Source organism: Prunus mume, linkage group LG4, assembly GCF_029339155.1.
Source record: "Prunus mume cultivar Tortuosa linkage group LG4, ASM2933915v1, whole genome shotgun sequence".
Taxonomy (NCBI): domain Eukaryota; kingdom Viridiplantae; phylum Streptophyta; class Magnoliopsida; order Rosales; family Rosaceae; genus Prunus; species Prunus mume.
Genome location: NC_142701.1, coordinates 3,539,350 through 3,559,841, shown reverse-complemented (window position 1 = coordinate 3,559,841; position 20,492 = coordinate 3,539,350). Strand labels below are relative to the sequence as shown.

General features: G+C 44.8%; 2 protein-coding genes across 2 annotated transcripts; one reads left to right on the top strand and one right to left on the bottom strand.

The window, feature by feature from the left end:
- Positions 1–218: 218 nt before the first annotated feature.
- On the bottom strand, positions 219–15,006 carry LOC148917684 (uncharacterized). Its single transcript, XM_089050374.1, has 12 exons — positions 14,886–15,006; positions 14,506–14,701; positions 13,401–13,560; positions 13,158–13,282; positions 3,332–3,413; positions 3,046–3,255; positions 2,016–2,968; positions 1,187–1,919; positions 1,035–1,118; positions 783–956; positions 480–719; positions 219–377 (listed from the first exon to the last, which is right to left on the bottom strand). Exons 1-12 carry the CDS (start codon positions 15,004–15,006, stop codon positions 219–221), a joined length of 3,237 nt encoding a protein of 1,078 aa, XP_088906500.1.
- A 508-nt stretch (positions 15,007–15,514) lies between these two features.
- Positions 15,515–16,564, top strand: LOC148917683 (uncharacterized). Its single transcript, XM_089050373.1, has one exon. It carries the CDS (start codon positions 15,515–15,517, stop codon positions 16,562–16,564), a length of 1,050 nt encoding a protein of 349 aa, XP_088906499.1.
- The last annotated feature ends 3,928 nt before the right edge of the window (positions 16,565–20,492 follow it).

Sequence of the window (20,492 nt, the reverse complement as noted above, 5' to 3'; positions counted from 1 at the left end):
ATGGGTCCCCTCATAACTACAGTTGTGATTGCGCTTAAGGATTTGTACGTGGAATTTGTTCTGGGCGAACCGAAGGATAAAGTTGAGTAGAGAGCATGCTTGTTTGATTTCCTCAAAACAAAAAAGACAATAACAAATTCATGGTTGATAATAGCATGCCTGTAACACATAGGATGCTGACTTAAAACTATTGTGACAAAACATCTAATAGTAAGGAATCAATATACATCAAGATGTACATCAAATGAACCAGTAAGCTCTTTCCAATTGTCAATGCGATCTTGATATGGACTATACCAATCAAATGCTTTGAGGTTGGAAATATCAAGCCAACGATTGATAACAGGTGGCATAGGATGGTGTGGTTGCAAGTGTAGCTGTCAAAATAAAATAAAGTTATCAAATGTATAGTTAAAACAACAAATAACTTTCACAAGGCAAAACTGGCAGCTAGAAATAGAAAAAATTTATTATAATACATGCACAAAGTGTTTTTCAACCAATCCAATGGAAATTTCCCGACGTTGATATTCAGGCAAAGGATGACTTTCCGTTGGTAGAAACATAAGAGATATGGCATTTGAAAAATGCATCAAGACCACATTGTAACAATTTGCAATAAGGTAACCCATTTCTGGTATGAGCATCCATCTATCTTCTAAAGGGTAATCATCAAAATAATCCAAGCGATACTCAACCTCACGCTTACTTTCAACACTCTGAAAGATAAATTCATAAAGAAATTCATTATTTTTCAACTCATTCAGTAACTCCCTCCTTACTTTACGCCAAGAATTCTCCCCGTAACCTAGCAACCCAGCAATGGCTCTAAAGCCACAATTACCATCAGATTTTACATCTTTGGCCCCCATAATAAATGGCCTTATAGCAGCTAGAAGTTTCTCATTATATTGTTGTGTCAAGTCTTCGGGATTGACAATTTGTTGCTTATGCACCTGAATAAAAAATATATATATATAAGTATTATGGTGATGAAATTTTGATGCGTTAATCAAAATAATATAAGTACATACTAGGAGTTTTGGTGGCCGCTTCTTAGGCAGTGTAGTTTCAATATTTACAATTGCGAGTGCTGATGATTGAGTATCATGGTTCACCTACAAAGTAAAGAAATATAAGGAGCAACAAATATAATTGTAACATAAAAGTAATATGAAGTACTTACTATTAATGAGGGTGTTTGTTTCTTTCGCTTTTTTGGTGGAGGTTTCGTATAGACTACGCCGTTGGACAATGTTAGAGAATTCCTATTACAATCGGATTCGACAAGCTCAAAGGCTGAAGGCAATCTACGAGTAGACTTGTCAAAATTACTCGGACGCCCTTTTGTCTTGATCTTCACTTGTGGTTCTCTAAGTGTTGAAGATTTTGGATCCACAATCTCCTGTAATTTCATACCGATGTGTCTCTTGGTGTCAGGATCATTACTTTTAAACCAGTTGACAAATACGTCAATCTTAGCATCTTCAGGAGAATCTAAGTTGTCATTAATTTGTGCGGCAGAAAACATATCTAATTTCCTCCAGTGAGGATGAACACAATAAAGAGGAATGTGTCGGAATACTTGACTTAGCTCAGCCATCTCATGAGCACATGGTAACCCATGGCTACGTCTAATAACGCAGCCGCATGCAATGGGATCAGTCCCGACATATTGTATTCTCTTTGACTCACACAAAATTTCCTCTAAGGCAACAATAGACACATACCCTATCAAGTCTTTAAGTAGGCTCACCCTATTGAATTCATGCTGGACAAATGATTGACTCTTCTCAAATGAAGCCTTTATCTCAGTATGTTGCAATACTAACATGGCATGAATCTTGGCCCACGATGTTTCAAAGTTGCATTGGCTTGTGCCAAGTTGTCGCTTCAGTTGTGAATGTGCACTTTCTGCCCTGTTTATAAACATTAAAACAAGAGATTTAGTATAAGCTGGAAATAATCAAAGAAATATATGGATGATATGGATTATTATTAAATAGTCGAAGTACCTATTCGATGTGGTGTTGCCAAAATGCATGCAAGTGTCCGTCCATACAGCCACAAACCTATCCTTATACTCTTTTAACCAATTGACCTTCACATAATCAAGCGCCTTACTATACTTTCCTTCAAATATCCTATCCATCTCAAGTAGATTTCTTTCATAATCAACCTCAGTCTTTGCTAAGACCAACATATTCCATAACACTATAAATTGTTCCCATTTTTCACCTTTCTTAAGTATGCCCTTGCAAGCCTTCATCACACACCTGTTGATATGCCATCTACATAATAAATGTCGGACACTAGGGAACACATTGCGGATGGCATTCATAAGTGCAATTTCCCTATCAGTGACAATCACCCCTGGAAGACAATTTGTATTCATGATGCTTTTCAATCTATTCAAAGCCCACATATAGTTGTCTTTCTTTTCAGAAGAAATATAAGCAAATGCAGCTGAGAATGTTAGTTTCGTCGATGTTACCCCCACAATTTGTAATAATGGGTATCGAAACCTGTTTGTCTTATATGTGCAATCCATTACTAGTACATGAGGAAATGCATGCAATAAGTTTACACTATCAGGGTGAGCCCAAAAAAGATCGCTTACACAATTGGTGTCATCAGTCCTATGCCAATGAATGTATTTGTGATCAGATAGTCTACATTGCAATAGTTGCATCTCAGATCTACTAGCTTTCTCAACCACTCTGCTTTTGTGTCTAGCATTGTAAATTGTCTTCATTGTTGTTACATTTTTGCCATCTCGTCGTTTAATGGTGTATAATATATCTTTTGGCCTCACTAAGCTTTTAGACATATCCATCAGCAAGTTGTTTTCTTCCTTACTTAACCGTCCTGCATATGAATGTCCTTCAAGATACTCAGCAGAATGATGGTTATGAACTCCACATACAACCTCAACTTTCCACTCATCTCCAGGACCAATATTTAACCCCTTCAGTTGAAACGGGCAACCACACTTCTTTGTACCAGTGCTTTTAGGACGCTTTTTTTTCGGTGATCAATACTTACATTTGCTTTAGAATTCATTGGTTGTTCATCATCTGAATCTACGGTAGACTTCTTAATATAATGCCCACCTCTCTCACAACCTAAAGTAACTCTAGCCCTCCTCGTTATAATTTTTCCAGCTCCATCAGACCTTTTAATGACAACTACTATGCCACACTTTCGTCCTTGCACACGACTCCAATTAAGCAATGCTTCTCGACTATTAAATATCTATATAAAGCATATATTGTTGTTATAAAAGATTATCAACCACTCAAAAGTTACATCATAATAATAGTTTATTTACCTCATCAGTTGTGAATTGTTTAGTTGTGTCTAAAACACTTTCTGTCCTGGTATCATGGCTTGGAGTAAAATTATTTTGTTCGCTGCAAAAAAAAAAAAAAAAAACACATAGCTGCATCAATATCAAAAGTGTGCAGGACCTTTTCAAACTCAAAGTACTGTACCAAAATTGTGCAGGAATTGCGTCAATATCAAATCACAATTGTATCAATATCAAATGTAATGTACTGTACCCAAAAAAAAAAAAAAAAAACACAGTTGCATCAATATCAAAACACAGTTGTATCAATATCAATATAGGATAGGACCATGAACTCAATTTTACTGATGACGTGAAATGAAGGCTACACCTACAATGTAATGTATGCATATATAATCATAATGGATCTTGTCGTTGGTTCCTTTTTAATAAAGAAGTGGGCTTTTATCTTTTGGATTTGATGCTTTGACTTTTCGACTTGCACAGGCAGACTTATGTAATGTACAGTACCAAAACTTAACAATATTCCCATGAATCTCTTGGTTTCGTGCCTTTTGAATGTGTATGTCAATTAATATAATATGAAGAAAAATTCAAGTTACCCCATACTTTCTAGAGAAAGAGAATAGTTTTACCAAAACATCATGTATAAATTTTAAATCAAAAATCAAAACAATCAAGCAATCAACAGCCAAGCGTACCCCAAAAAAAAAAAAGCAATCAACAAAGGGAAGAGAATAAGATCATTACAGTGAAACAATCAACAAGTCTTTCCATCAGCTTTCGCGCAGATTTCAAAGTGGTAGGTTCGTCAATGTTCAACGTCTTTAAAATAGAAAAGCAATCTGGCATAGGATGTAGAAGAGTTTGTATTTTTTTGAAACTTAATTTGAAGAGTTGTGGGGAGTGTGGGGTGTGTGGGGTGTGTTGGGGTGTGTGGGGTGTGTTGGGGTGTGTGTATAGATGTATTAGGGTTAAGTATTAAGTTGAATGACCTTTTTTGTCTTTTTACACAATAATAAAACTTACAACTTAATGATTTAAATATTGGGGTGAACTAAGAGAAGTGTGGGGTTTAAATAGAAAAAATCTAACCAAAATACGGGAGAGTCAACAGGACTCATCCGAACCAAAAACCAAATGGATATCAGGGTTCTCTCTCAAGATTAAAAATCTTTAAACTCTCTCTGAAGATTCAAACTTCAATTAATACATCATTTTCTATGGCGATTAGCTCAGAACGCCCTTCCGACAAGAGATGTCCTTGGTCAGCGGATGATATCAACTGAGGCAAATTGTTTCAGATGTTACTGAAGGCTACGAGCCCTACGAGGCGACAGCATGCGTGGCAATTCATCAAATCGGGAAGCAGTTGGACTTGCCGCAAACTTTTCCAGCCATGACAGTGGATGGTGCTGCTATTTGGTTGTTGGCTGCATTGGGCTGATCCCAGATTGCTAAGCAATCTCATTTGCTATTGTTTTGTGGTTACTTTGGAATGACAGAAATGGAGTCCTTTTGTTCGAACCGATGTCTGCGGAGCGTATTCTCTTATGTCCGAAGAACTATGATGCAGATTATTACCAAATTAATGCATCACACCATAGGAGTGTTTCTTTGTCAGATCATGGGTAGAAATTGACGCCCCCCGCTGGCTGGTTATTTTAAACATAAAGTTGATGGTGCGTTGGATACGAAGGAAGGTCTTCGGGGAATTGGTGTGATTGTGCATGACTCAAATGGAAATATGGGTGGCTCTTTAGCAGTGTGTGCCCCTATAGCCTACTTGCAACTGAATTGTATAGATCCTCCCCCGAGGTTTTGTCCCATGTTATTTTCTCTGGGAAGATTTTAACAAGAACCCCGTTAACATGCTGGTCTTTACCATGTAATGTTATGTTGGGTTTAATGAAATCTATCTTTTTCTCAACAAAAATAATTAATACATCTCCTCAACATCTACGTACAAGCCTTAAAACTTCACTGGCAATATTTATCTCAACATCATTATGTTCAATCTGTTCACTGACAATTATTCTCTCTTAGCCTCGTTGGTCGTATCTTTTCTTTGTTTATAAGGACAATGCTTGGCTCCTGATATATCAGGAGTCAATTCTGTTCAACACATGACGTGGCCTCCTTAAAAAATGACACCTGTATCTTTTTAAATTTTTTTTTTTTGTTTCACCGACTCTCTCTCTCTCTCTCTCTCCTCATCCACTCTCCTCTCCTCCCCCTGCTCTCTCTTCTCTCATCTCTGTCTCTGTGTCTTTCCCCGCAATTCTTTAGAAGAAATTTTTAGCCTCTTTCTCTTCCCGATTGTTGCCATTCTCCATCCTCAGCATCAACGTCGACCACCATCTTCCATCCGCATCACCTCCCCCTCCTCCATTCCCCGTTCTCTCTCCAATCACTCTTCCTCCATCATCATCATCATCACCCAATCACTCCTCCATCATCATCACCCAAACACTATGCATTGATTTCTCCTTTTTAATTTTATTGAGTTATTTTTTGGAGAGTTCTAGAAATTTTGAGAATGGTGGAAGAACATGGAATGACTTGGGGGAGAAAAGTTTTCTCTGCTGTCACTCTCTCTCCTCCATTTCAGAGTTGCAGGGAAAGAGATGGAAAGATGACAGGAGAAAGCACAGGGGGAGAAGAGATTGAGTGAGAAGAGATAGAGAGAAAGAGAGAGAGAGAGAGAGAGAGAGAGAGAGAGAGAGAGAGAGAGAGTCGGTGAAAGAGAAAAAAAACAAACATGTGTCGTTTTGTAAGAGGCCACATCTTTCTATTGAGGAGGAATCAAGAGCCAAGTATTGTCATGTTTATAATACGACAAAGAATGTTTACACCATAATCAACCGAGTATATCCAGCCTCAAAACGACTAGCACCAAGGCACACACGCTTTCTCCCCTGCATAAGGAAGACACTCTTCCAAGGTGCGCACCACCAAGCTCCCGATTGCGAAGCCCTCAACTACCGAATCTAATCTCCAAGATATGTGTCACCACCACGGCGATTTGCACAAAGTCCCACATCGAAACTTTATGCAAACCTCCCACTTTCACTTCCCTATAAATAGGGAACAGTAACCAAGTAAAAAGGGTAACTTCTCTATCACTTTCACTATTACTCGCCAATTTTACCACCCTTAGGCGACTTAAATATCGGAGAGCCCGGCACCACACCGGTGTCGAAGCTTAATGATTGTTTTTCCTACTTTGTCTTTTGCAGGCTTTTCCCTTACCAAGGTCCTCACCTTCTCCCTATCAAGACGACCCTTTCTCTAAGTTAACCTCCCAAAGAGCATCAGGTTTGGCGCCGTTTGTAGGAATCGACCATCGAATCCCATCTTTCTCTACCCATTGGCTCCTTCTCCCATTAAGCCCGTCGCCTTTTCTACACCCCACACTCTACTATGCCGACCGAGGATAGCCACGATACTCAAGCACCATAACCCCTGGAGGTACCACTCAAGGGAAACCTTCAGCAGATGCTAATCTCAGCAGAGGTAGAGCTCCTCCGCGCCAACGCGTCGCCAAGATGTCGATAAATATGAACATCTCCATACCAAAACATCGAGCTAGAGCACGACTACCGCCTGCTGAAGCGTGTGGGAGAGGACTCGGCCCAAGGCTCCCAAGCGTGATTTCACCTGGATGCCGAGCGCCAAACCGGTCGAGCACTCCCACTATAGTGCCCCAATCCAGTCTAGGCTCAAGAAGGGTAAATGCCCTCTCCATCCGAGATGACCAAGTCGCGCTCCTTCACATCTCCTGCCAAGGACCGGCCCCATGAACCGATGAAGGTTTACAAAGATTGCCGAGACTGTCTCTTGGACCGTTAGTGAGACCCTATTCCTATCCTCATTAATCTCCAAAACCCAAGGGTGAGACACCTAGGGCCCCACCGAAGCCTACCCACCTACCCGTGGAGAAGGTGCGAGGAGACTCAGGACGACTAGGAAAATTATCATTCAGACGATCGTGGAAAATTATCACACCAAGGCGCCTACGAGATTGGGAACCTTAGTCACCCCGCAATCCACACTCTATGCCTTCAAAGACTGAGACCCTCCCTCATGCCAGCGGCCATGAGGCTTCTCTTCGAGAAGGTTGGCGTTTGGAGAGTGAGTAGAACCATAGCCATCAGCCCTCAGCGAAGCCATGACACAGGGCCTTTACCGAGCGTGTCCTCAATTATCACCGGGTGATAAGGACATTAAGCCACCTGATCCCCTTCTACACTGCGACACGGAGGATCCTCTCACCCATATCCACTCCTTCGGTGTGCCCTGATGCGGGGCCTTAGTACGAAGGCATGTGCCTCATTTTCCTTCCACCCTCGGGCGGTAGCTGCTTGAATTGGTTCTGGTGAACTCCCGCATCATCAACTCATTTGACACCAAGCAGACCTTCGACCATTTCATGATCCGAATGATCGCCTATACTCCGCAGCGACTTGTACATGCTTCAGGTAAGGATGAACCCCTTAGGCAATATGCAACCCGCTTCAACCACGAATACTCGTTGCTCGGAGGATCGACGATCGCTACCTTGGTGTTTCAAGAGTGGCCTTCACGAGTCAACCGTACACTGGTCCACGGCAACCATTGGAACACATATGCTTAGCTAATGAAGTAGGCAGCAATTCACGCCAAGGCTGAATACTTCAATTCCAAGCGTGGCTCACCACCTTTGCATGCAACACCTTTGGTGATCCTCCACCTACTTCAATACCCATCCCAGCCCCTATCTCAACATTCTGCCCAGCCACCAAGTACCCAGGTGCCCAGCACCCCAAAAGGAAGGATACCTACCAGCCTACCTTTAGCAGTAGAGTGCGGGCGACATGGCAACCACCACCACCAAAGAAAAGCAACCCTTCCAAATCGTGCCCCACTTCCCTTCACACCCAAGCCTAGGTTTGAGGTCTTCACTACCCTGAACACTACTTATGAGAATGTCTTAGTGCACGAGGCACCCATAATACCTAAGCCTCCTCCCAGGAGGACCCAGAGCCTATGCCAAACCACAGGTGTCTTCTGCCATTTTCATCAGTTCAGTGACCATGATACAAAATCTTGTATTGCGTTGCGCAACAACATTGAAGGACTTATTGTCAACTTTTGATCCTCGGCACATCCTCACAATGTCCTCTCGTCTCGACCACACGCATTAGCTTAGTGCTCATCCTCCCCACGAAGGTCTTGAACATCCAGTGCACTATGTTGTAAAGGGATTGCAAGATCTTGAGGTTTGATACGGACATCGAGAAGTTGGCCTTTGCTCTAGTGGTGTTAGCCATACCCCTTAGACCATAATTCTAGGCTCACACCATCCATGTATTAACTAACTAGCCACTAAAGTAGTCACGCAAAGCCAAAGACTTGGCGGGTTGGTCAAGTGGGCTATTGGTGGTGAATTTGATATCAACTACAAACCCCACCCGATTCTGAAGGGCGGTTTGTCGACTTCATATCGAAATTCCAGAACTCAAGTATTTGTTCCCAGATCATGTCGAACCCAATCCTATCTCGAGGCCAGTCCACATGCCGCCAACAGCACCCTCGACCGACTGACCCTTGTGGACCTTATATGTGGATGACTCCTCTAATGCCTAGGGATATGGGACCGACACTCGTTCTCATCTCCCCAAACAAAGTTGTCCTTTAATACGCCCTCGACTTCAAATTCCATGCCTCAAACAATGTCACAGTATGAAAGCACTCTTGGCTGGCCTTGGTTAGCCAAGGAGATGGGCACTAAGAAAATTTAGAACTTCAGCGACTCTATGCACGTTGTCCATCAAGTCAACGAGGACTTCATTGCCAGGGCGTCTCTATGGCTGCCTACCTCCAACATACCGGCCATCCTTTACGACTTTCGGCGCTTATCTCATAAGCTAGGTGCCACGCTATGAGAACAGCCATGATGATGCTCTCGCTAGGTTAGCCTCGGCTATAGAGCAAGGCATCGATGGCAACATCCACATGGAGTTCTTGGATCAGCCCAACACACAAGCCCCGCTCATTTGTACCATTGATCACAGCCCTACATGAATGGACCCCATCATTTAGTTTTTGCAAAACTAGACATTGCCTGCTGATTCTGCTGAAGCACGGCGTGTTCGCTATCGCTCTGCTCAATATTTGATCATCAATAGCGCTCTATACAAGCGCGGCTTCAGCCTCCCCTACCTTCGGTGTCTAACTCCAGAAGAAGGTAATTATGTCCTCAAGGAAATCCATGAAGGTATATGCGGCAATCATTCAGGCGCTCGTTCACTAGCACATAAAGCCATTTGGCGAGGATATACAGCCATCACTTCATCACGATGCCCGGCCTTCACCCAATCGACAAGGCCGGCAAATTTTTGGTAACATCCCACAACTTCCAGCTGAACCATTGACACCATGATCAGTCCTTGGCCATTTGCCCAATGGGGACTTGACCTCATTGGACCTCGCTGAGGGTAAAGGTCAGTCAAGTATCATGGACTACTTCACCAATGGGCTGAAGTTGAAGCCTTAGCAACCATCACTACACGACTTGCATCGAAATGTTCTTCTGGCGAATATTGTATGTAAGCGCGGCATCCCTAACACAATCATCACAGACAACGGCCGACAATTTGACAATGCCAAGTTTAAGCAATTTTGTTCCAACCTCAAGATACGTCTTTGCTTTGCCTCCCTAGCCCATCCTCAGTCCAATGGCCAGGTTGAAGCTATGAACAAAATCATCAAGAAGACTCTAAAGACCAAGCTTAACAAAGCCAAGGGTTGCTGGCCAGAGCTACTCCCAGAGGTTCTCTGGTTTTACCACACCACCTTCAGTACCTCAACAGGAGAAACACTGTTATCTATTTCCTTTGGTACCAAAGTCGTGGCACCACAGAGATTGGCCAGCCCACATACCAAACCTCCACTTATGATGCGAAACTAATGGACGAGCAGTTAGCCTTGAACCTTGACTTCATGCCCAACGTCACAACGTCGCATACAAACAGCGCATTGCCAAGTACTATGACTCCCGAGTCAAACCCCGTGCTTTCAAGATTGGGGACTAGGTCATGCGCAAGGTTTCCTTGGCCACCTAGAACCCTACTGAAGGTATTTTGGGCTCTACATGGGAAAGTCCTTATGAGATTACCAAAGTCACCTTAAGCACTTATCACCGTGATCCCAAGGGCAAGACTTTGCCTCATTCGTGGAACACTGATCACCTCAAGTACTACTATAAGTAAACACACCTAGACCCTAGGGCATTATGTTTTCTTAGACTTCAGTCTTGAGCCTTGCCTCAACCATCTCTTGTATTTTCTGCCTTTCGGCACCTATTTAATGAAACGCCCGACTCTATCTATTTCTCATCAATCACATGATTATCATTTTGCTAGCACAACTGATATCAAATGACAACAAGTCTAATATCATAGCAAATCAAAATAACATTGCCCCAAGCAACACCAAATGTTCATACAAAGCAGAAATAAACATAGTGTTCCAAACAAATAACTAAAGTACATAAAAAAGGCAACACCTTCAAGACTCGGTAGAAGGGGCATCCGTAGTAGCTGGCTCTGGAGTGGCATCGGTGGTAGAATTAGGTGAAGGAGGCTCGCCACTCGTATCAAAGTTAATCTCAACCAAAAGGTTGAACCTGTGACCTCTCTTCCCACATCTTGCTCATGCTCCACCATCGATCCATGATGTAACTGCAGCTCCTCTGAACTCCGAAATGACCTAACCGCTTTGGCTTGGGCAGCAACTATCTCTTCGGCCTTCTTCTACTCCGCCTTCGGCCTGGGCAGCAGGCGGCGGTTGTGGGAGCATATATTTTCGTCTCCAATCGAGGGCCGCCACGTGGAAAGAAGATTATCTCTTAAATTAATTAATTGAACCAGTTTATCTGGCCAATTAATTAATTGAGATAAATATCTTAATTAATGGGATATTATCTTTATTTGATGAGATAATATCATTAATTAAGATATTATCCTAATAAAGAGAAGATAATATCATTAATTTAGATATTATCTTCATAAAAAGAGATAATATCGTTTAATTCAGATATTATCTTCAATAAAGAGAAGATAATATCATTAAATCAGATATTATCTAAGTCCGACTCGATCCCTACGAATTTGGGTAGAGAATAAACTCAGCATATTCTCTATGAAACCCTAGCCCCGAGGCTCCTATAAATAGACTACTTCATTCATCATTCAAGGTACATCTAAACCTTCTCCAAAACCCGAGAAAAATTTCCGAAGCTCTCTCTCCCTCTCCACTCTCCATATTTTCTCCACACGGCTCCCGGCCATCACACACGGCTCTGGCCGCCCGGTTCACACCATAAACACAACTCCGTACCTTTTGCTTAGCTATTATTTTCCTACAAACACTCGAACTAACTTAGGCATCGGAGGGCCTTTGGCCAACACCCCCCGGGTGTGGTCTATTTACTCCAGTCTTTTTACGAGGAATCGAGGAAGAGAGAGAAGGAAGATCGAAGGTTAAAGGATCACAAGGCGAATATTCTCCCCGAGATTATTTGCACAAACATTTGGTGCTTTCATTGAGAGCATGAGTTATACTCAACGCGTGCTCAAGGAACCCGTTCCTCATATTTTCCAATCCACCGAAGCCTTCCAAACAACCATAGTTGAAGCAAGCGCACAAGGAGCAAAGCTGCTGCGATGGCTAAATCCGTGACGGCCCAAAGCCACTCCACCCACGATCCCGCGATCGACATGGTGGCACCACCACCTCTCACCACCATGCCACCTACTGACCCGCACCGGATCCAAGAACCTCCGTGGCACCGCCACCGAGCATGGTGGAACCTCCCATCAAGGTAGGCTCGTTACCACCACTGACTTAGGCCCGGTCTTGGAGCAACTTCAAGTGTTCCCTCCATTGCCTCCACGCTCGACATACGCTCTCGCGACACCTCCAATGAAACCCTAGCCCGTGTCCAATTGGGCTCCACACGTTTCTCTCCTCTCGATCCACAAAGTCAAGCAAGATCTTAATCTGAGAGTTGACCAACTAGCTCAGAGAATGGATGACCAAAGCGCTCTGATGAGGCAGCTCCTCAATCAAATAAGCTTGGCTCAAAATCTTGGCCTTGGACAACCGGGCGAAGAGAGAATAATGGACGAACGCACCGTGGACAGCTCAATGGGCACCAAGTAGGTCGAGCAGAAGTAACGGACAAGGAGATGCACAATAAGCGTGATCGACTTTGGCTGACATGTTGCAAGCATCCGCAAGCCACTTAAAGCAGAAGTCTCCCATCCATTGAATTTAAGGACCAAGCGTGCGCTATAGGTCGGCCTAAGATCTGATGTCCATGCCCGCTTAGGTCCGCAGGGAAATGTTCATGAAAGGCTAGGCCCTGTGGACATCAAACCGACAACTTATCGCAATGAGGATCGTGAAGAAAGGCACCTGTTGTCCACTCAGAGAAATATCCACTAAAGGCTAGGCCCTCGTGGAGTTCAACTTGATAACTCTCACAATAAGGACCGTGAAGAAAGGCGCCTCGCTACCCACTCTCGAAACCAACCTCGCCGCCGAGTTACAGAGAATCCCTTGCAAGTGCAATCCACCAACACGCCGCCTACGCGGCCCGTGAGACGCAGAAGGTCGACTCTTGCAAACCACCGAGGAAGTTACTCAGTCTGCCCAAATCGTAAAGGTCGTCAACGTGACCGACCAGCCATGTGTGCGGAAGGCGTTGAAAAGCTTGAGAACAACCGACTTCGAGACTTAAAGATTGGCAGAAATTTCGAAGATGCACTATGTATTGAAGTAGACCGAGCAAACTCCTCACCTTTTACCGCCGAAATCGAGCAGTCGCTTCCTCCGAAACGAATTCTCAACACCCTCTTTCACATGCTTCAAAGGAGATTCTGATCCCGAAAGCCATCTGAAGCATTTCAAAAGCCTTATGATCCTCTACAAAGCCAAAGATGCGTTAATGTGCAAGGTGTTTGCAATGACTTTGCAAATAGCAGCTCATGATTGGTTCCATACCCTGCCATCCGGTCGATCAAGAACTTCAAGGAGCGCTTACGTCTTCACTAAAGAATACACTTCTTATCGAACGATCAAGAAGAACCCTGATCATCTGTTCAATCTGCGTAAGAAGCCCAATGAATCCATTCGAGATTACATCAAGAGGTTCAAAGCAAAAAAGGCCAACATCATAGGGTGCGATGACCAAATCGCATCCTCTGCATTCAAGAAAGGTCTTCCAGCAAAACACGAGTTATATCGCGAGCTGACTATCACTCGGCCAGCCAGACTCTAGCAGAGGTCTTCGCGATCGCGAGAACGCTATGCGTTACTGGGATGACGATCTGCCGACCAAGCAGGCAGACCAAAGAGGTGACAGCTTGGCAGCAGGGACAAAGACAAACGCAAATCACGCCCACAAGGTGATGCCACAACAAAAGAGAACTAACACCAAGTTTTCCATCCCTATTCACCAAATTCTAGCCCAAGTAAAGGACAAACCTTGGGTAAAAAGACCGCCACCCTTAAAAGGAGATCCGGATAAGAGGGATACCAGGAAGTATGTGTGCCTTCCTTGCACACGGACACAATACGAACAATTGCTTTGCTTGGAAAGCACATCTTAAAAGAGCTCCCAGAGAAGGTCATGCATAGAGTTCATCGCGAGGTGCCATCCAAATAGATAGAGGACCGCAATACGCCAAAGAGCCATCCTGTAAGGTCATAAGGATTAACATTAATCCTAGCCGACTCGAGGAGTCCGAAGTGACCAACAAAGAAAAGAGGAGAAAAATCAAACAGCCTACCATGATCTCCCGGTCTCCACTAGTTTCCCACTGGCAGAAGACGACCCGTGATCGGCTTCCAAAATAAAGATCTAATTGGCCTTGACCTACCACACAATCACGCTCTTGTCATCAGCATTCAAATCGCTTAGGCAATGGTCGATCGAATCCATGCGAGACGAGGCGCAGTGCAGCCAACATCCTACAATTGATAGTTATCCAAGCGGATGGGCTTAGAGGCAAAGATCAATAAATCAGTCAAGTGCTGACTGGATTCAATGGAGGAACAACGGTTACCGTAGGCGCGATAGAGCTCGACATCTACGCCCCACCTGTAATCAACTCGCAAAGCGTTCATGGTCATTGATGAAATCTCACCCTACAATGGCATTTTGGGCAGACCATGGATCAGCAAGATCAACACCGTCACCTCCGCCACACATCAGAAGATTCGCTACCCAATCCCAAGGGCGGACGGTCAAATCAACACGATCGTGCAATGGCGAGGAAATGCTCAACTCAAGGGCTAAAGAAAAGCAAACAAACACAGTTCCTCTCTGTGAATCAGGCAGATCTAAAGGGAGTAGAACAAGCATAGGAGAAAGCAGATCTCGTTCCTGACGGTCGAGCGGGCCAAAAAGGAAAGGGAATAACTACTCCCCAATAGCAATCAAAGTATCAAGATCAAGTTGAGGGAATCCGTCCGGATGTCTCTCCTGAAGAAGGATGGAAGCCCGAGGAGGACGTTAAGCTAGTACGCCTTGATCCTAACAAGCCAGAGAAAGCACGGATCGGCTCGCGCTTGCCAGAGGAAAAGGCGAGCTTGCAGCCTTCCTCCGGTAACAATAAGGACGTATTTGCATGGTCGGCATCCGACATGCCCGCATTAATCCCGATCATCCGCCATCGCCTACACGCCAACCCCGCTATCAAGCAGAGCGCAGAAGAGACGCAATCGCTTCGAGCGGGTTGCATCATTGAAGCCGAGATCGATGCTTCTAGCGGCCGGTTTCATTGAAGAAGTCTCCTACGCATAATGGTTGTGAACATTGTTCTAGTAGCAAAGAAAGATAAAGGGCATGGAGAGTCTGCGTCGACTACACCGACCTCAACAAGGCGTGCCTAAAGACAACTTTCCACTTTGCTTAGAATTGATTAGCTCGCGATTCAACTTTACAACCAACCTAAGCTTCATGGGACGCCTACTCCGCTACAACCAAATCATGATGCATAGAAGACAACAAGACAAAGACCTCTTTCATAATTGAAAGGGGTGCATATCGCACCTAAAGTCATGCCCTTTGGGTCAAGAACGTGTGAGCAACTTACCAGGTGGTGAACAAAATTTTCAAGAAGCAAATTGGCAAGACTATGGAGGTCTATGTAGATGACCTACCTCACTTCACCTCCCCTACTTGAAAACCTACCTCACTTCACCTCCCCTACTCTCAAAACCGATACAAGGCGAAGACTTGTACATTTACCTGGCGATGTCCGACTCGTCCGAACTCACACCACCCTCATCAGAGAAGAACTGGGGGCACAACATCCAGTATTCTACACTTCAAAAGCTCTCCTCAATGCAGAGACTCGCTATTCGAAAATGGAGAAGCTCATTTTTTCGCTTGTGGTTTCTGCGAGAAAACTAAGGCCCTACTATCAAGCACACCGGATTATTGTCATAACAGAATTTCCTTTGAGATCGATCCTTCACAGCCCCGACACTTCTCAACGACTCATGAAATGGGCTATCGAACTCAGTCAATATGACCTCCTCTACCGGCCGAAGACTGCTATAAAAGCCCAAGCTTTAGCAGATTTTGTTATAGAGTTTACTCCGATAGCCGAAGAAAGGAAGATTGTCATGAAAAGCAAGGAAAAAGCAGACGAAACCTCCCCCACCGATCCGAACCTACCTAACGACATGTGGCAATTACATGTAGATGAAGCATCAAATCACAAAGGATCGGGAGCAGGAGTCATCATAATCACCCCAGACGGAACCTTGTTGGAACAAGCTATCACACTAGGCTTTTCTGCTTCAAACAATGAGGCAGAATATGAGGCATTGCTTGTAGGACTGCGCCTAGCGAAAGAACTGTTGATCAAGAGATTGGCCATCTACTCGCATCACTACCTGATCACGAATCAAGCCTCAGGCGAGTATATGGCAAAGCATCCAAGAATGATCCAATACCTCGACAAAGTCCAAGGACTATTGAAAGAATTCCCTACTTTCACCATCCAACAAGTTCCACAGGTAGAAAACACTCATGCAGATGCATTGGAGAGCCTAGGATCAGCACTGAACACCCAATTCAGATGCTCCATCCTTGAACACCTTGACCGGCCAAGCATCGAAGAAATAGAGCCAATCAACTCAATGCAAATTGATGAGGACCCCGCTGTATCAAGACCCCATCATCGATCTACTTAGTGAATGGAAATCGGCTAGGTGAGCCAGAATTTCCTAAGGGAGGTATCAGTGTTCCTATCCATTTCCTAAGGGGGCAGGATAGCCAAACAGCTGTTTTGCAAAGCGGCTCCTCTGAGACGAGTAGGCATTTACTAAAAGGCGTCCGCTGAGACGAGCCCGCAAAGAAGCATCATAAGGGAGACGCAGGTGCGCCAGAATTTCCTAAGGGAGGTATCGTGTTCCCATCCGCTTCTAAAGGAAGCGGGATAGCCAAACATTTGCCCATAAGAAGGCCCTAAGGGAGACGCAGGTGGTGACTGCGTTCCTTCGGAGACGCAGCCGCGGGCAAAGATTCTAAGGAAGGGGGGTTGCGGTGCGCTAGGAATTTCCTAGGTGTATCCAGGTTCCTATCCATTTCCTAAGGGCGAGTGATAGTCATATAGTTGTCCATAAGCGCGTCCTAAGGGAGACGCAGGGCAACGCGGAAGGCGTCTTAAGCATTTTCTGGAAAATGCATAATACCCGAGTCCCTCAAGGAGGACCCTGGCTTTTGCCAAAATCCTAAGGGAAACATACATCCAAGACACTAGCCGGTTGCTCTAGCAGTTCACAAAAGGCAGTCTGCAAATTGAAGTTGAAAAATAAAGACTGAAATTTCCTTAGCAAAGTGACCAACGGCCAAGTTCAAACAAAAAGAAGATGGTCAAGTAAGACCAATTATTCTAAACAAAAGCATACTACAAAAGCTGAAAAGAAATAAAGGAGTCTTCGTCTACTCCGAAATGCCGAGGAGATTCGTGATCCGCAGCCTCTTCTGTCCACCCAGCCTCACTCTCAAGACCGCATGCCTCGATCTATGACGCTCTGCCACCACCACATCACCGTGCATCCTCCTCGCCTTCATCCTCTTCCATCCGCCTTGTCATCTCGGTGTTCACAAAGATTGGCCTCCTCGCCAGCGAGGGGCAAGTCAGATAGAGCATCTTAATGTCTTCATCTCCAATGGCGTAGAAGGGATCATATCCATTTTTGCAGTCCAAGTAGCCCAACTTGTATGCATCCATGGTAGCTTCGGACTTGGATTCTTCAGCAGACTTATGATAGGCGTGAAATTTAGCCAAAAGCTTGTCATAACTATGAGAGAGGTCGGCATTCTTGCGCTCGAGGCAGAAGTAAGCAACTTTTCGACTTGCTAAGTCAATAAAGAAAAGAGTTAAGCTCGAATTCCTCTCAAAGCCAAGGGAACTCTTCACCGATATCATCGCCCGGAAATCGACGCTCTTCTCATAACGGTCCGCCGTAGAAAGTTTGCTAACTAGCTCGGCATTCTTCTTTCCAACTCACCGAAATGAAAGCGTAAGAGGGGCAATAGCGCATTTGAGTTCAGATGGTCTCAAAGAGCAAAAATACTCCTTTGAAGCAAATGAAGTGTTGTTTCCCTTTGGTTTTCTAAGGAAAGACTTGAAAAAGTACCAAGATCGCCAGCCTGATGGATTTGATTAACTAGCTCGGCACAAGAGGATGGACTTGATAGAAAGTCGCCTTGAATAGATCGACACGCCCGCATCCCCGCAGCTAGACTTGTCCACCTTGGATCACCACCGATGTTGTAAAAGAATCTTTCGCTGGGTAGATGACTGCCTAGCTTTCCTAGCCTCGCCAACCCTTACTTCCAAAGGAATTTGCGATTTACTTAATCAACTCCACGCTGACTGCATGTGACTTAATAGTTGATCATGGTGGTTGGTTGGAAGAAATGACTCCCACATCGACTTCCATTCTCGACCGGGTGCAAGCGACTAACTTCTGAGAGGAAAATCAGCATCTCTTTGCCTCTCAACAGGTGAGCTAGACCGTGCACGGACCATTTCGCGGAGCAAATCATGATCTCCAAACTCATCAGCAAGAAGCTTAAGGGGAATATCCCTTATGTTGCGCATACCACCAATCTTCTTGCTATCTGCACCAACAAGATGCTTGACCCTGGCAGATGAAGCAGGAACAACTCTTACTTAGGTCCTCTCGGCAGAAGGGAGCTTTGGTTTCTTCCTCAATGGAGACACATTCCTCGCCCGTGAAGAAGTAGCTTGAGTTCTTGAAGACTTGACATCAACCTTCATTTTTTATGGGGGTTCAGCCATAGCACTCCTCTTGTTCAGCAGATAGATCATCAGTGGTCCGACCATTCTCGCTCCATCTCTCGACATCTCGGCGGGGGCACTCACCGCCTTCCTCCCGATACTCACTTAACGGCCAGCGCCACTACTAAACTTTCTGGGATGTTCAGCACCAGCGGACCTTAACCATGTCAGGCCCAAGCTCCAATGGTTGTCGATGTCATCCACTACAGCAGTAAGACAAAAAGTTAGTCATTCACACCTTAAAAAGTTCAAATAAAAAGGAGCAGAAAAAAAGCCGCAAAAGACATACCGTCGCAGAGGTGAGGGAAACAAGTGGTCGGCGCCAAAGTCGCCTTCCCACCGCCCCGACGTGATCTCCTTGACTAAGACTCCGCGGCCAAACAATTTGACTTGTAGATGCGAACTGGCATACACCTCGAGTGTCGACTAAAAATAGAAGATCTCCCGCGACCGCTGCCCCAACATGAAGAAACGGCTCAAGTTCTCGTGGCACATGATCACCCTAGACATTCGGAGTACACGACTCGGAGCACACCCTATGGCATGTAACACCTCCTTGAAGAGCTTTGACATCGGGAATTTGAAGCCCAAGGAGAAGTAAAAGGGACGGAAAGTGATGATTCTAGCATTTGGATCATTCGCATCCACGCGGGGCATGGCATCGGTCAAAGGCTTGACCTAATATGCACATCGTCGAATCGCAGAAGCATAAGCAGCCCGCCACCTCTGGAATTGACCTTCATTCATAACACGTGCAAGGTTGGCCACAAACCTCTTCTTGTACACTTCGGAACCTCCCCATAAGTACAAAGGCATGTGAGAGCGTGGAGCCTTGCTATCGTCTCTGGAAGACATGGTTGGTCAACAAATAACTGCAAGAAGAGGAGAAAATTCCAAAAGTTAGAATCCCAAAAGAAAAAAAGATGGCAGAAAAAAGAAAAAAAAACCTAGCAGAGAAGAAAATTTTTTTGAAGCACTCAAAGATGAGCAGCACAAGCCACCAAATACGCATGGCCTAGCTCCATCCCGGCGCTAAGACAAGGCCCACCTCCATCGCCGCCCAGCCCACCTAAGCGATCCCTCCAGCCCACGCCACGCCAGCCCTCGCCTCCACGCCAAGACGCACCTCATGGTCCAGCCCCCAGATGTGGCGCCGCTTGCCTGGGCTCCAAGATGTGGCTCGCTTGCCCGGCCGAAGCCTGGTCGGGCGCAAGGCCCATCGTGATCTCCAAGCCTCGCTCAAGCCCAAGACTCCATCCTTCCGCTTGGGCTTGGCTCCTCCATGCTTTCCCTTCAAGCCCAACACACGCAAGCACAGCTCCATTCCAGATTTTTGCCCATAGACCCATGAATTTGCACCCATGCTGGACCACAACCTTGCTGCCAAAAATAAATATATATATATATATATATGTGCATATATATTTTTACGAGCTCGACTTACTTTGGATGCACGGCAATTCCTCTCTTCAACAAAGTAGTACAAATTCTCTAAGATCTTTCTCAAGCTAGAAGGTAGAGAAGTCAAGTTTGTGATGTGAGAAAGAGTGAAGAAAAGCCCTGTATTTATATAGGTTGGACAACCCAGGTCAAGGAGGAATCACAAGCTCATTCCTACTGGGAATCCAACTCCAACAACAATCAGAAGCCTACACCAATTGAGAATCCGATCTGCAAAAGGAGTCCAACTCATAGAAGAAAGCCCAAACATAGTTGGAGAGCCCGGAAAAAAAATTAATTTCATCTCCTACATGCCACACAAGCGCCATGGAGGTGAGGGCATTTGTGGAAGCATATATTTTAAATCT

Coding starts and splice junctions, on each gene's coding strand:
- LOC148917684 (XM_089050374.1), bottom strand. CDS start 15,006: ATGTCGGATGCCGACCATGCAAATACGTCCTTATTGTTACCGGAGGAA. Junction 13,561..14,505: donor GCCCAAAATGCCATTGTAGG/GTGAGATTTCAT, acceptor TCTTGAATGCAG/AGGATGCGATTTGGTCATCG. Junction 13,283..13,400: donor GTGTATTCTTTAGTGAAGAC/GTAAGCGCTCCT, acceptor TTGGCTTTGTAG/AGGATCATAAGGCTTTTGAA.
- LOC148917683 (XM_089050373.1), top strand. CDS start 15,515: ATGACCTACCTCACTTCACCTCCCCTACTTGAAAACCTACCTCACTTC.